The 15,392-nt window shown below is 43.2% G+C and overlaps 4 protein-coding genes across 4 annotated transcripts; 2 read left to right on the top strand and 2 right to left on the bottom strand.

The window, feature by feature from the left end:
- Nucleotides 1–2,982: 2,982 nt before the first annotated feature.
- Nucleotides 2,983–4,555, bottom strand: LOC132259951 (iduronate 2-sulfatase). The gene is made up of 2 exons (XM_059757803.1): nt 4,373–4,555; nt 2,983–4,311 (listed from the first exon to the last, which is right to left on the bottom strand). The coding sequence occupies exons 1-2, from the start codon at nt 4,553–4,555 to the stop codon at nt 2,983–2,985; spliced, it is 1,512 nt and encodes a 503-aa protein (XP_059613786.1).
- A 796-nt stretch (nt 4,556–5,351) lies between these two features.
- LOC132260231 (ADP-ribose pyrophosphatase, mitochondrial) lies at nt 5,352–6,668 on the top strand. Its single transcript, XM_059758227.1, has one exon. It carries the CDS (start codon nt 5,397–5,399, stop codon nt 6,258–6,260), a length of 864 nt encoding a protein of 287 aa, XP_059614210.1. The 5' UTR covers nt 5,352–5,396; the 3' UTR covers nt 6,261–6,668.
- Nucleotides 6,669–6,749: 81 nt separating this feature from the next.
- On the bottom strand, nt 6,750–8,705 carry LOC132260233 (CUE domain-containing protein 1). Its single transcript, XM_059758228.1, has 3 exons — nt 8,514–8,705; nt 8,251–8,448; nt 6,750–8,187 (listed from the first exon to the last, which is right to left on the bottom strand). The coding sequence occupies exons 2-3, from the start codon at nt 8,410–8,412 to the stop codon at nt 7,585–7,587; spliced, it is 765 nt and encodes a 254-aa protein (XP_059614211.1). The 5' UTR covers nt 8,413–8,448; nt 8,514–8,705; the 3' UTR covers nt 6,750–7,584.
- Nucleotides 8,706–11,448: 2,743 nt separating this feature from the next.
- On the top strand, nt 11,449–14,977 carry LOC132259889 (uncharacterized). The gene is made up of 4 exons (XM_059757700.1): nt 11,449–11,718; nt 13,921–14,092; nt 14,159–14,411; nt 14,476–14,977. Exons 1-4 carry the CDS (start codon nt 11,714–11,716, stop codon nt 14,544–14,546), a joined length of 501 nt encoding a protein of 166 aa, XP_059613683.1. The 5' UTR covers nt 11,449–11,713; the 3' UTR covers nt 14,547–14,977.
- The last annotated feature ends 415 nt before the right edge of the window (nt 14,978–15,392 follow it).

The raw sequence follows: 15,392 nt of genomic DNA, 5'->3' as shown, positions 1-15,392 counted from the left end.
TGTACACCACTTCTGGCTATATTATCTCCCCCTTGAAAGCGTTGAGTGACTTGAGAAACGCTGATCGAACGCCGTGAGTGTTTCGAAGCAAAAGTGGCTGAGCTAGAGTGAATGGCATCACGAGAGCGAGGTGAAATCGAGCCAGTGTGGGCGTCCGGTGGGATCGTGATCGGATTTGGGCGCCCTGTGGGCTCTGGCGTGGCACGAAAGTCGCTGGAAATGTGTGCTCTGAAATGGCTGGAATGCCCGACCACGTTGCAGGCCAATCTCTCAAGCTGCGATCGGATGCTGTGGGCGTCCAGCGATCGTTTCGTCCACACACGCGCCTCTCAATGGCCACGCAAATCAATTTACATGCACTATTGTTGCCATTAGGCCAGCGTGTGTGCATTTGGGGCCGAAGGAATTTGGGTGGATTCTCTCTCGGGCTCAGCCATTGCAGCAGAATTCCTCACCTACGCCTCTGCATTCGCAATGAATCTCAAATCCGCGGGCATTTTTGTCATTCTGCGAGATTCTCCGCCATAAATTACTTTATGTGCAAGGTTAATGAGTGTTTGTTGCGCTTTTATTGCGCCCTGCCTCACTGTCTCCTCAGCTCATGGTGAATTTGTGTGTTGATTTTATGGCAAAATTGTCTTCCATTCATTATTCAAAACACATTGTCTCTCGCGCATTTCAGGTTTCTTCGTGCTGCGCAACAATTGCCCTCTCGCCGAGGATTCACGCAGGAAATCTCTCGAGCAATGGTTGACATTTATGATCTGCCAAAGAGGCCATTTGTACCATATTAATCATCCAACTATCGCGATCGTCACTTTCGGGGAAATTTTCCCGCCATTGTTCGCCAGTGTGCAAGAAGAAGAGGAGGTTTTATCGCCCTTCTTGCCACGCTGTGTGAAAGAAATTCCCAGAGCGGAGAAATTTACAGTCATCCGCTGAAATTGCTATCCAACGGAAATTTTGAAATTCTTCAGATATGCGGCGAACAAGTCAACAGGAAGTGCTTTCAGAAAATCAAGAAAACACCACTGATGGAAGAGGTTCACAGAACTAAGTGGTTTTTCCCCTCAGAAATTGATTGTTCTCTCTCGTGAATGTGCTTAATTCATGCACTCTTTCCTGGCTGGCGCGCACTCTCGATTCGCCCTCACATCTTGGCAGTGGAGATTAAAGATTGAAATCCGCCACTTTTAGCCCAAACTTATCAACACTTGCGCCCACGTGAGTGCAACGAAGTGCAAATCATTGAGATTTTCGGCTGACATTCCGCCGCGCGAAGTGCGCGTGAAAATTCCCCGGATTTGCCGACTGCGTGCGGAGGTGGATTTTGGTGGACAGATTGGATCTCCACGCGACTCATGTGAGATTCACATCTCTCTGCGCCTCTTCATCCCATTGAGCGGCGTTTGTCTCATTAAGAGGAGGAATCCCACCAGCTGGACGACAGTGTCTATTTTCGCAGATGGATATTGAGATGATCAGTTCGGCGGATGGCTATAAATAGGCATCCGCGAGAGATTGGAAGAGTTGCATCGATTGTGGAGGACAATTGCCATGCCGGAGACGCTGCGACGCGGCTTTTGCGGGGGATTTTCAACCTTAGCGCAGCCGAGGCGTGATGGAAAAGGCGCGGGTTTTATTTTTAAATGCGCTCCAAGTTGCCTCCAAAGCGCGCCAAGTTGCGGGGGAGCGAGATCGCTCGGCCACTCGAAATTGTGAAAGACAGACACACACGGGAGAGGAATTATGGGTGAAATTGTGAGTTTGGCGCCCCGCGATGGTGCCGCATTGTGACGTTGCACTTCATTCACAATTCTCCCGCTTTTTTTTCAACAATTAAAGACTCTCTTTTCCTTCCCTGTGCGCGCGCTCTCTTTGCCAAAACGGACAAGTGTTTAACCCCAAAAATAGAAAATATATCGACACCCGTTCGTCGTTTGCTGGTTATGTAAATTTTTGCTGTCCACCGCGAGAGACACGATGTTGGCTAGAGCGAGAGAGAGGGAGAGAGGGAGAGAGAGAGGCAGAAAAAAAGAGACTTACATAATCAACTGGCAGGCGAAATAGTGTGAGAAGCCTCATTAATTGCACACAAAATACGCCATGGAATTTCGTCTCTGTATGTCAACAATGGCAATTATGATGCTTGAATTGATATGCAAAACAAACGTTAAATTACGGATGCACGCGCTCGATTTCCGCCTCTTCGTCGCGTCCAAAAGCCCATTGTTTCGCGGCTCCTTTTTCGGGGTTTTCGGACGACACGCAGCTCGGCATGAATGAGGAGCTCATTCTGAGTCAATTAATGAATTTACTTGCAATAAAACAGCCACAGACATTCTCCTTCGACACACACTCTTTTTTTTCAATGAATTCATTCATAATCCACCGCCGAAGCCTGTCAAGTGCACGCGCTATAAAATTGAGTACGTTAGCGAAGACACACACTTTCATTCAACACCTCGTGGAACGTGTGGAACCGAAGTGGACTTTAAATCATCGACACATTCAATGGAAGTTCCACGCGCGCTTTAACTCGCTTTTGTGTCACTAAAATCGGAGAATTTTCAAAACACTTTATTTTGTTCTCTTAAAAATCGACGAATGAATCGAAATTTGTCGAATTTACCTCAAAACACCTTTTATTCCTTCATTTAAATGCTAATATTACTCTGTAGTAAATATTTTGTGAATGTTCCCGTTGATTTTATTGGAATTTATAGGAATTTTTGACTGAAATATGGCAAAATTAATAGATAAACTGAAAATATTACATTCCAAAGTCAATTTTTAATAGTTTCTGAGTACGTTTATTTGAAAAAGTTCTGTAAAATCAACTTTTATATCATTTAAATGGACTTTTCATTAAGATTTTTTCAATATTAATTTGATGTCTAAGAATATTATAGAAAAATCCCGAAAGTTTAGTATTAAACTATGGAAAATCGCCTTTTCACAGCTTTCGAAATATCATTCTCACTAAGCTTCTGAGAATTTCTCCTTCAGAATCCTTCTGAAATGAGCTTTAATGGCACTCAAGGGTTCTCGAGAGGCGAGATTTATGTTTTCACCACTGTCCAAACTGTGATCATACAACTCTTCGCCGTGAATTTCATCCCAATTCCTCGTGAAGTTCTTTGGGTCGAAAGACACCCAGAGAGTGTAGCGAAATCTGTGATTCCTCACGGAATATCCCATTATTTTAATCTCCTCCAATCTAGGCTTGTCACTGTTTGGCTTCTCACTGGGATAATCACCAGGACGAGGATACTGACTGAAAGCCATTTTCCTCACATTTCGCTTTCCTCTATTTCGCAAATAAGGAACCAGAGATTCTCCTTCGGTGCACAAATCCTGCGATTTGGACGAGCATTTCGGCACTTGGGGCAGTTCTAGAAGATCCACAATCGTGGGAAATATGTCCAGGAGTTCAACTGGCTGATCAATTCGGTTCTTAGTCTTGGGTTGCATTCCAGGAGCTCTGATGATCAGCGGAACTCTCAAAGCCACCTCGAAATTGCTGTACTTCGCCCACTCGCCGTGCTCTCCCAGCGACCATCCGTGATCTCCAGTCAGAATCACAATCGTATTGTCCTTCTCAATCGCCTTCAGGAGCTTCCCAATCAAGGCATCAACGTAGGTCACGGATGCGTAGTAATATTGCCGTATTTGAGCTCTGAAGTCCTTCGGCAGTGGCCCGAAAGGGAAGCTGACGTTCAGCTTCTTCACATCGTGCCTTCCTCGGACGTCCACGAAGGGATTCCACGCCACATTTGGCAGATCATATGGCTTGTAGCTGGTGTCTGGATGGTAGAACTTCCACAGAGGGTGGAAATCGAGATACTCTCTGGGGATGCGGAAGGGAATGTGAGGCTTGTGAAGTCCCACAGCCAAGAAGAAAGGCTCCGAGACGTTATTCAATATGTCAACAGCTTTCTCCACTGATTCAATGTCCGGAAGAGAGTGTCCTGGTTGAGAAGTCACATCCACTGGACAGAGAAGGTTCTGCACCAACTTTCCCGTCTCGGCATCTTCACACACTGGCGCGTGCATGAACTCCTCCGTGGGAGGATGATAAGCTTCGGTGCTCCAGCTGTAAGGATAGTCATCGGTGAAGTTCGACGTGACGCCCGGATGGAAGACCTTGCCCACGGACGCCGTGAAGTAGCCGTGAGACTTGAGATATTGCGGCAGCGTTGTGTAATTTCCGGCAAACTCCCTCCAGTAGCTGTAGAAGTCGTACAAATGCAGCGTGTCCGGCCGCCGACTCGTGAGCATGGAATTGCGACTCGGAGCGCAAACTGCTTGCTGAGAAAAGACCGTAATGAATTGCCTCTCAAATTGACAATCAATCGTAGAAATCACTCACTTGAGCGTAGGCGCGGTTGAAGTAGAATCCTTCCTTCAGCAGACTGTCCATGTGAGGCGTTAAAGCCTTAGGATCGCCGTAGGATGCGATCGCCGGCCGCATGTCGTCCAAAACGATAAACACCACATTGTATTTGGCACTCGCAGCACTGCACAGAACACTCAAGAGCAGCAGCCGAATCATCGTCACGCTCGTCAACAAGTGATCTCTGAGTGTGAAGATTAATTGACGAAGAGGGAGCAAAACTCCAGAGCCAATCATGTGATTGAGTTATGCTTTATTTAGTGGGAGAATTGCTCTATTTTTGCCATTCGAAGGACTTTTGGAATCAGTATTAAAATTGAAAAGAACAAATTCACTGAGTTTATGAAGGACTGAATAGACTGAGGACGTTATAAGGAATTAAATGACAAATTAAGGCCAAAATTTAAATAAAAATAATTATTTACCAAATAAAATTACAAAACATTCAAAATTTGAATATTTCTAGGCAAAATATGTAAATTTAATTAAAATTTAAATATCTGATTATTTTCCCCACATATGGCCGCCAGAGGGCAACAAAGTTGGCGTGAGGGAGGGTAATAAAAATATTGCATTTTTCGCATAATTTTCTCTTTTATCTCATGCATTCTCACACTTCCTGGCGTTATCCTGGCCAGGAAAGAAAGAAATTTTAGCAAATCAATTTTGAAATGCATGCGAAAGTTCAGATTGTTCTTCCCAAAGACGAAATTAGCCTTTGATGAGCTGGATGAGCTAGAATTCCAGCTTGTAGCAAATTTGTGACTTTTACTACTTTGTTGCCAAAGTTGATAAGCCAAGAATATTAAGAAATGATTGAATAATCACAAAATTATTGGTTTCAAATCGCGTGCGACTAAGAAGACACATTTGAAGTGAAGTTTAGTCGATAAAGTCGCATCGCGCTGTGTCTTTGCTGAAGTGTGTATTCGAAATCCCGAGTAGCGGTCTTGGGCATCGATTTAACACCAAGCAGAGTGAGTGTCAGAAGGTGATCTGGATGTTTAAGGGAAGTTTAGTGAACAAATTTCAACCCATGAAGAGGATAATGCACAGGCAGTGTCGCAACAGCCTGTATCCCGGGACGGATATCATGCGCTGCACGGTGGACGATCCTTCGCAGTGCTGGAGCAGATCCTGTCCGGACTACGAGCCGCGCTTCTACGAGTCGCCGCGACTGGAGGGCAAACCGTGGGCAGATCCCGCCTTCGGCACGGAGGAGTACAAGAAGATCCAGTTCAACACGCTGGATGGCAATGTGAACCGCAAGAGTTACGGTGGAGAATATCAGCTGCATGATGGCCTGCCGAGGAATCCCGTGGGCAGGACTGGAATCGCCGGGAGAGGTCTTCTGGGGCGCTGGGGACCGAATCACGCTGCTGATCCGATTGTGACGCGCTGGAAGAGAGACGAGAATGGTGCTGTGATGAAGCATCCCGAGACGGGGAGCAAGTTTCTGCAGATGTGTGTGATTATGCGGAAGGATTGTGGCAAGTGGGCCATTCCGGGCGGAATGGTGGATCCGGGAGAGAACATCGCGGCCACACTGAAGCGGGAGTTCATCGAGGAGGCGCTCAACAGTAATGCTCGTCCGACGGAAGTTGAAATCTTCTTCAAACTTGCCGGCACTCCTGTCTATGAAGGCTACGTGGACGATCCCAGGAACACAGACAACGCCTGGATGGAGACGCTGGCCATGAACTTCCACGACAAGAACGGAGATCTCGTGGGGCGCTTTCCTCTGGAGGCGGGCAGCGATGCGGCGCGCGTGAAGTGGAAGGATGTGGACAGGAACATCGATTTGTATGCGAATCACAGCAGAATGGTGAAACTGGTGGCGGAGGGGCTGAAGGCGCACTGGTGAATCCATAATTCGAATTTATTGATAATTTATAGAAAGATTACGTTTAAGCATTCATCGACCAACAATTTAATCTTGCAACTGGGCTTGTTTTTCTCACTAGAAATGCATCTCAAAATACACTACAGTTGAGAGGGAAATTGTATCGCGATGGGGGTGAAAATATTGGTGGAAAGGGTTTACTGGAAAAGATCTTTTTTTTGATATGAGAGTGTCTCTTTTGATATCATTGAGGAATTGTCGTTGGTGTTGTGATAAATGATTTCTCTTATGGTAGGTTGAAAAAAAAACTGAAGAGTTGCATTAGATTTGATTAAGATATTTTTCTTTGCTGTTGAAAAAGTGGTTAGAAAAGGAAAAAATGTACAAATGAAAAACAGATGTTTTTTAGCGTTAAAAAATCTACAAAAACCCGTTCGTCCTAGTCTAGTTTACTCAACTAAAAAGAGACTAAGAAAACATAAAAAGGAACTGAATAAAAGAAATTTCAAATAAAATATAACTTTTATTGAATTTATACAGCAACAAAAAGACTCTTTTTCACTACAAATAAAAGAAATTTTTTTGCGGATTTCTACACTTTGACTCTGGTACTTCTTGGTTTTTTCTTTTATCTACAAAAAGGAACAATAAATTGCACAGAAGACATCACCGTAATATGGACACATTAAATGTTTTGTTATCTCTTCTCAAATATTCGTTACGTTGCAGTAAGTTATTGTATAAGTTTCCCCCCATTTCATGATCCTGCCCTCGAGGCGGGGGAGAGTCTCCCGGCGGCCTCGACATCTTTTCCTCGAGTATCGCGTGACTTCATCCTATACACTAATATACAGCGACCGACACACAATTGGGCCAATATTTACTACTTTTCACTTCACCAAATGCAATTTCAAAGGATTTCTTCCCATTTTCTAGCTTAAATCTTCCTTTATTTTGCAGTTTCTGGCGGTGAAATTGGTGGAAAATGTATGATTTGACAAAGCTTGTGCAATTGTGTCTTGATCTTCAGTCAAATGAGCGTCAGAAGCAGTTGAAAAGTATGAAAATATTGGGCCAAAGGCGGCGGCAACTGGTGGTAAAATATGAGATTATGGTAGTTTGCGAAGAAGGGTTTTTCGCGGGAGATTCTTCGTGGGACTAATATCAGTGCTTGGACAAGGAATTTAACAAATATATGGCTACAACACAATGGCCAGAGAATCGTGGATTGCAACAGTCCCGAGGATTCAGGCTGAAATATCCCAATTGGCAACACTTGAGAGACATAAACGAAAGGGTTCTCAATGACTCTATCACCCACCAAAATCCTCCGCAGCTGTGCGAATTACTTCTTCACGCGGCGCGGCTCATCGTCATCACTGTGCTCCTCCTGGAGCAGAAGGGAGTCCGGATGTCGCACGGCGCCAGGCTTCTTATTCTTCTGCCATGTGAACACCCGCGCCAGCTGCAGGAATTTCTTCCGCGACTTCTTGCCCATGTGCTTGAGGCGCTCCTTGAACACCGCGTCATCCTCAGTTCTCGCCTTGCCCTGCTGCTCCTTCTCCAGCGCCATCATGAACTCCTGATTCCAGCGCAACTCATTCATGAACTCCTCATTCTGGAGCATGAGGGCGAATTGCTCGTCGGGAATGTCCGTCTCGCCCTTCTCATTCACCATCGTGACCCGGAGGAAGGTCGGCGGCAGCGGACTGAGGATGGGCGGATCCCATCTCTTGGTCTTTCGCGGCCCCGACGCCGCTTCCGGGGACGTGGAGGTCTTTTTCACCTTCGGCGAGGCGCCAGTGCTGGTGAGATTGACCGGTGAGGTGCTCAGCAGGGAGATGTGCTTCTCAGGCGTCGTGCCACCCACTGGCGAGGCCTCTCGCGAGGCTTTCTGCTGTGGTGAGTCACTCCCGGACTTCTCCAGCTCATTCCGCAGCTTCTCGTTCTGGAGAATTCAATGGAATTGTTAGAATGTTTCGAATACTCTGAAGATCCGAGCGTGGATTACCTGATTATCTGTGCTCATGGCCAGGAGCTGGTCAATTGTGGCATCCACAGCGCCCTTGTTCACCCTCAGAACAGCCTCGATCACGTCTCTGTCCATCTCCGGGAACATGGTCTTGAAGTCGGACATGGCCTGAGAGAACTCCAGCTGCATTGTGGATGCCATGATCACAATCTCACTCCTGGGATTCTCCAGCGACAGCTGGAATGGAGATTTCCAGGAATATCATGTCAAAAGTGTCAGAAACTTCGACAAGACACACTCACCCTTGTTCCGAGGAATTGCTCAGCTTGGAAGGACAACTCTTAGTGCCAGAGATTTCTCACTGCGCTTCTGGACAACTCCTTCACCATCTCACAGGAAACAAGACACAAATTTGCGGTGGAACAACACAGAAAACTCGGAGATTCTGCAGAGCGACAGAGTGACAAATAAGACAGATGAGACAAGAAGCAGGGAATTTAGGTTCTCGCCGGGATTTGCGCAATGGGAACACTCGGAGAAATTTCCTCCACGTTTGCGTCTCCACTAGAACCAGGCGCCTCCACGGCGCAATTTGCATCCGGCACGGAAAAGCCAATCAATTTTTTGTTCATTTCCCCGCGTAATCCACCAATTTCGGCCCCAAAGCTGCCCCACAATCACGTGGGCACTGCCCAAGAGTTGGAGGGAGAGAACGAGAAATTTCCATGACAAATGTTCAGCGAGATATCACAGAGATTAATGCATAATCTTTAATGATTCTCAGCTCCATGAATAAACGCGCGTCATTAAGGATGTTCTGTGAGAAATGGATCCTGTTCAGCATTGAGCAATTACACGCCCCGAGCGATACTTAACCGTCAAGACAAATAGGAATCAAAAGGGAAAATTTCAGAAGGAGGTTTTAAGCATGAAATGCCCCATATTTGAATGTGAAATGATGTGTTTATTTGTGCAAATTTGGCCTCAAAGCAGGTAAGAGAATTGATAATAAACAGTGATAAATATTCATTCATGATTAGCGTGAATAAAGAAATTCAAGCAAGTAATAGAAAAAATTGCCAAAAGATGATATAATTGCTTAGGAAGCTCCGCCCACTTGAAAGCCCCGCCCATGTGACTGTTTTATCCAATTGAAACCTACAATCTTATCAATAAGTTTCTCATCTTAGGAAATACGCTTGAAATTTCTTCTGTTGTTTCACTGTTGTTTGATTATTTGTGGTCAAATTTATCTCACAAATCTTCCCACATTTCTATCCCTTCCGCCTCAAGTGGTCAGAGTCACTGTCCCCTTGGAGATAATCTCTCCTACACTTGATCCATGAATTTCCTTCAAGTTTAAAAATTGATTTTCCCCTAAAGCGAAAGTGTTTTGAGTCACTCCCACAATACTTAATAAATTTTCCATTACAACTACTCTCGAAGCACTGGTAAATATTCAATCAATGCTTTCTCTATCTCACTCTGTGGGAAATTGTAAACAGATTGGCTTGATTTGCTGTATTCTAAGCTGTCCAGCATTCTATTTACAATTTCCTTATCGCGTGACATTAGTTGAGAGTTCATCAGTGCTAATCAATTGTCAGGCGAATAATTTATGTGCGCTTGTAATCTGCAACATAATAGGAGGATTTTTCTAAAATAGACTCGCAAGAATGATTGAGACAAAGAGTCAGAAAAAGAGCGGATTTCTTACATCACTGATCGAATTGTTGTATATTGGCACGTGATTTTCCACAATAAATCGCCCCGTTGAATGACCATTGAAACTGCCGTCAATACAAACTTCAGAGCCCCACTTTTGCGAAGACTCACAAAAGTGGAGCATGAGCGTCTGATTGTCTTCCTTGTCGGGAAGTTTCCCGCAAATTTTCCATTGTCAATTTGCTGGGAGATAAGAAAAAGAAATATTAATTGCGACAATGCTGATGCAGTTCTTTTATCAGTCGCTCAAGGGAGCCTCACTCACCGAGATCAGTTCATTGAAATCCCAGATTCATTCACTAGGGAATTGGTTCAGATTGGTGCGCAATTAAGTAGCACACTTGTTGTTTGCACGAAGCCTGAACAGGCTCTGTAGGAAAAAAAAAAATATTTACTAACTCAAGACAGTGTGTTTTTTTTCCTTCTGCTGCGTGTTCTTCCATCCGCCAGAGCCTAAATTAAAGTGCGAGTTCAATAACACATGAGATAATTTTCCGCGAAACTCACTTTCTTGCTCGGGACACATTGGAGAAGTGAGAAGAGCGAGAGAAATTGTTGTATTTTGTGATACAAAACACTGGTTTTATCTCGTCCATTGCTCACATTTTTCTACATTTTGTGCCCACGAGACTCTGTGGGAAAAAAAAATCGCCCGACCTCTTTCTTGACCCCCAAATCCGCCACACCTAAAACCCTTGGGCATCACCACGCCGATAGCGCGCAAATCTCATGCAATTGTGGCTATTTATTGGCGAGAATCGTGTGATTTTTTTGCACAATTTGTCTCAGCGCTAATCTCACGTCCACGCACGATGCTTCTTCACCGCGGGTCAATCTGCTGAGATTATGTGACGAAAATGGAAGACGCGAGAACGTGGGTAGACAAAATCATCACGCAATTTTAGTGATTCGGGAAGAAAGTGTAGTTAAGGCAATGGAACTATTTTGCGGTTGGAAGATCTCTGCAAAAGGATCAAATTCGAATGAGATTTAAGTGAGATTGTTTTGTCTCATGTTGCTTCACAAGAACTAAGAATGAAGATGAAATTTCAAGACAGTCGAATTTGCAGGAAGTCAAATTTCTTCCTTCCTTGAAGTGCAAATTAAAGTACATTTATAGCAACTCTACTAAGTTCTAATCATCATTTTCATTATATGAGGAAATTTGTTCATTTTATCAAGATTATATTGCCGAGAAACTCTGGGAAAAATACTTAATTTTAAACACTCAACATTGATTGATTGACAAAGGCTAGACTTTAGGGACAAAGCGAGTCTGCAGGCAAAAAAGTGTCTCTTATCAGAGAGCAATTTAAAAATCGTGCGATTCTCAGGCACTGAATCCACTCCGCGAAAGTCTCGCATTCGTGAACAAGTCGCAGATTAATAGAGACGCTCAGTTTTCCTTTTTTGGTGTTGAAAATACGCCGCCCGAAAAGAGTATAAATTTTCAATAAAGCTGGCTGAGAAAGTGGATGGAATTCAAGGTGTTGAATTTGCCGTACTCTGAAGGAATATTTGAGGTTGAACTGGAGGAGTTCCTTTTCGTCACCATATCGCCACCCACCACCTGTTGGAGTGACGTATAAAAGACGGCCAGCAGCGCGAAAGTCTTTCACTCACTCGTCAGACACACCGCAAGTCGGAGGTGTTTAGCCACGTAGGACGTCGTAAAAAAATTTAATAACTCCAGTGAGAAGTGAAAGAGGATTTCCTCAGTGATCTCAGGAGGACTTGTGCGTGATTTTTTTTTCTGTGAAACTGCACCAGCATAACGATGAGGTTTGTGCCAAACACACATATTTATATAGAGAGAAATTTCATCAAATGCACACCCAAAAGATCATTGGAGCGCAGAAAAATCCCTGAGCGAAGGAAAACATTTTAATTTTACACCCCACGGGAAGCTTTTATGGCGAGGACTCTTTGCTGAAAAGTTCAATGTGTACATTTTGCCAGTAATATCGCGCATCGGTGGATAATATGCTGGGCGTATAAGAGAAACAACGCTGAAAAGGTGCATTAATGGGGATGATAAAGCTCCTCGGGAGATTGGAAATTATTATTCAATAGAAAATACAGTGTTGGACCTATTCTAAATCACCCCTCGCGGTCCTAATTAGCCATTGTAAAATTTCTATGCAAGAGAAAAGCTCCGTCCGCAAGAGCATCCGAAGAAGGGGTTCAATAATATTCCTCCGGCCACGTTCTAAAAACAGCCACGAGACTTGCAAACTTCACACAATTCACTTCTGTGGCTTTGCAAAGGGCACAATTCTGCACACAAAGTGCAACACTTGCAATGAAACGTGTTCACGAAGCAAGAGGCCTCGACTTTTCATCAATCACCAGGGAAAATGCTTTTCAATGAAGACTCACATGAAGTTATGTTAAACTAAAATATCCACTGAAACTTTGCATATGCTCCGTATGTTCTGAAAGAAACTTACGCAATATGCTTCGCAAACTAGCTTATAAGGATTGACTTTAGTCCCCACGAAAGCTGGAATTCTAGGAATTCTTCTCGGGTTACAAATCCTATATTTCACGTATTATTAAGGCATATTTTGCATAAGGAATCGGATTGATATATTTAGACAGATGCGAATTTTTCTAAAGACTGCGAGAGATTTATTCAAGGCTGGCGCTCAAGTTTAATTTGATTATGCTTAATCATTCACATTTGCATATTTATTCGAAGATATGCACAAAAAAAAAACAGAAAAACGATAAGATTTTTCAAAAAATAAATAAATATATGCTAATAGCAAAAAGGTTTTGTTAAAAGTTAAGTATTTTCCAAGGGGAAAATCACTATCCGATTTTTGGAGAATCTTAATGGTCTGAAGCGAAAATTTAAAGAATGATTTTTACTTTTAAAAAACAAAAATTATTATTTTTCAAGCAAAAAAATTACTATATTTAAGTATTTTTAGAATATTTTATAAAAATTTTAATTGTCATAGCAAAAATGTCACTAAATTTACTAAAAGCAGGATTCCAGCACCTAAAATTAGGTGGAAATTGTATTAATCGGAAGTCAAATATGCTTTTAAAGTTTACATTGCTGCCCTCTGGCGTCTGTAGTTAATGGTTTGAAATCACAAGTGACTTTCCCCCTTGGAATTTTCATAAAACACGTAAAACACCCTTCATTGCAATTCAGAATATTCGACGGGGACAATTATTCCACTGAAATATGAAACTTTCTGCTCACTTTTCAACTCTTCAGTGTATTATTCTGTTGTTTGTTTCAATGTCACCGCAGGAAGAGTGTTGTTGAGTCAGTATAGAAAAAAAGGCAAAGGGTAATTGAATGGGTCCGCCCACGAGAAATCATTGGTAAATTATGTTCCAATATTACCCTCCATTCATCAATAATTGATAACGGCGCGAATGTTTATTCAACGTGTTTAAGATACTCGAAATTTACAAACTTTTCACTCACGCGTATGATTTCGCATGGCAACTCCAAGGAAAACCCGTTGAGAAAATGGAGAGAAAGGCTCGAGGACAGAAGTGCAAAATTATATGAGCAAACATATCAATAATTCTATTTAATTAAAATGCTCCATTAGCATGAAGGAAATTCCGCGGAAAATTTCCGCACATCTTCCAGTCATTTATATCCCGGAAAATTGAGACACAGAATTTTCTCACGTTGAGTGCGTCTGGGTCCATTTGATGTATAAAATATTGACAAAGGTTTCTTCCTTTGCACTGAAAGAACGCAGAAATGTCTGCGATGTTACTTCGCGTAGGGAAAGTTCGTAGGAAGAAGGAAAAGAGGGCGTCTTTAAAGCAGGTCGAAGCAACAATTGCTTCAATATGAGCTGCACGAGATAATCATCGGCTTGCGGGGTGAAATGATTTCCTCCCTTGATTGATGACACAATTGCGCAACCCTGAAATATGGGGAAAATATTTGTTTGCAATTGCTTTTCTATTTCTGCCGTGTGTTGAATTCGCAACTTGCTTTCGCAGACACTCTGTCCAATCGCTGATTCTGCTCGGCGTGGTTCTGGTCAGTGCATCGGCGGCACTGAGTCCGCGGGAGCAGCACAATCTGCTGACACTCTTCCGCAGACTCGAGCAGCATCCCGAGTTCTACGACATGGATCCTTCCTATGCCTACGACGAGAACTACAACGATGTGGTGAGCAAATGAGCCTGAAATTGAGTGAAACTCCACAGATTCTTAACCACTGTCCACATTCAACAGCGGGATCTGGAGCCAAACGACAACTTCCTGGGCAACTGGCCGTGGCTCCGGGAACTGCTGCCCAACGCCAATGACGTGGACTTCGCCCGGGGCGTCGGACCCAGGAAGCACGACATCACGGCAAAGTCCATCATTGGCTCCGCCGAGCTGTCCGAGAGGAATCCCGCTGACGCCCTTCCCACGCCCCTGCCGTACATTGGGAGTTACGGCACGCGTGGGAACCTGCAGAAGAAAGACGCCCACTCCAGCAACTGTAAGTTTCGCGGTGGAAAATCAAAAATTCATCACCTCACGAGAGATCCTGTGTGTCTTTGCAGATATGTCTCTATGTCACTTCAAGATTTGCAATATGGGCAGAAAGAGAAACACTCGCAACTTCCATTTGTAAGTCCATTGAGAGCCTCGGAGACAGGATGAGACGCTTAAGAATCAGTGTTGCACATCCACACAGGATGATATTAACGTTAATCGCAATCCTATATCTCTTATCTATGCTCAATATGGATGTAGCGATGTGTAATAAAACAGAGCCGCTGAAAATAGTATTGTGTCACATTGTAAGAAACTCATGCCAAAAAAAATAACAGAATTATATCCTGACTATTCTTCATATTGATGATATTACATGACTGTATTATAGCCCGTAGATTGTTGTGAATCTTAGCAAAATGACTCAATCAACAATGTTGTTTTATTATTGTAAGAGAATACAAAAAAATATATATAAAGTACCACGTTTAATTGAAATGAGGAGATACTTTCGTTCGATCATCATTTCGATTGTCTTCCAACACAGCGAACAGTAGGCGGAGAAACCATCAGGACTCGTGGCGAAGAAGGCCGTCAAAGGATTTCGTAGAAATTTGTGAGTATTAATGCAGAAGGGAAGCTAAGAAAACACTTTATTTCTCATTTAACGACATAATAGAAAAATGATTTTTAAGTTTTTTTTATCAATAAATATCCTCATACATTTTTTAAATTGATTTATATACTTTTTAACAACCTCATACTTTATTATTCAGCTTGTTTTGGAACATACATACATATGCCTCATGTCGCCTTCGTGTGCTTTCTTTCCATGAACATATGGAAAACACGATGGGAAGAAAAATGCCTTCAAGCAGAGTGTTTCATTCAAAATTAAGCATTGGGTTGATTTATTTTGACTGTTGATCCAAGTAATCATTTAAATGATAAACCCACAATATGTGTGTTTTCCTTTTAGATTAAC

The sequence above is a fragment of the Phlebotomus argentipes genome, unplaced genomic scaffold (assembly GCF_947086385.1).
Source record: "Phlebotomus argentipes unplaced genomic scaffold, Phlebotomus argentipes genome assembly scaffold_18, whole genome shotgun sequence".
In the NCBI taxonomy this organism is placed as follows: Eukaryota; Metazoa; Arthropoda; class Insecta; order Diptera; family Psychodidae; genus Phlebotomus; species Phlebotomus argentipes.
Note: the sequence above shows the minus strand (reverse complement) of the source record. Positions and strands in the feature narration are given on the sequence as shown.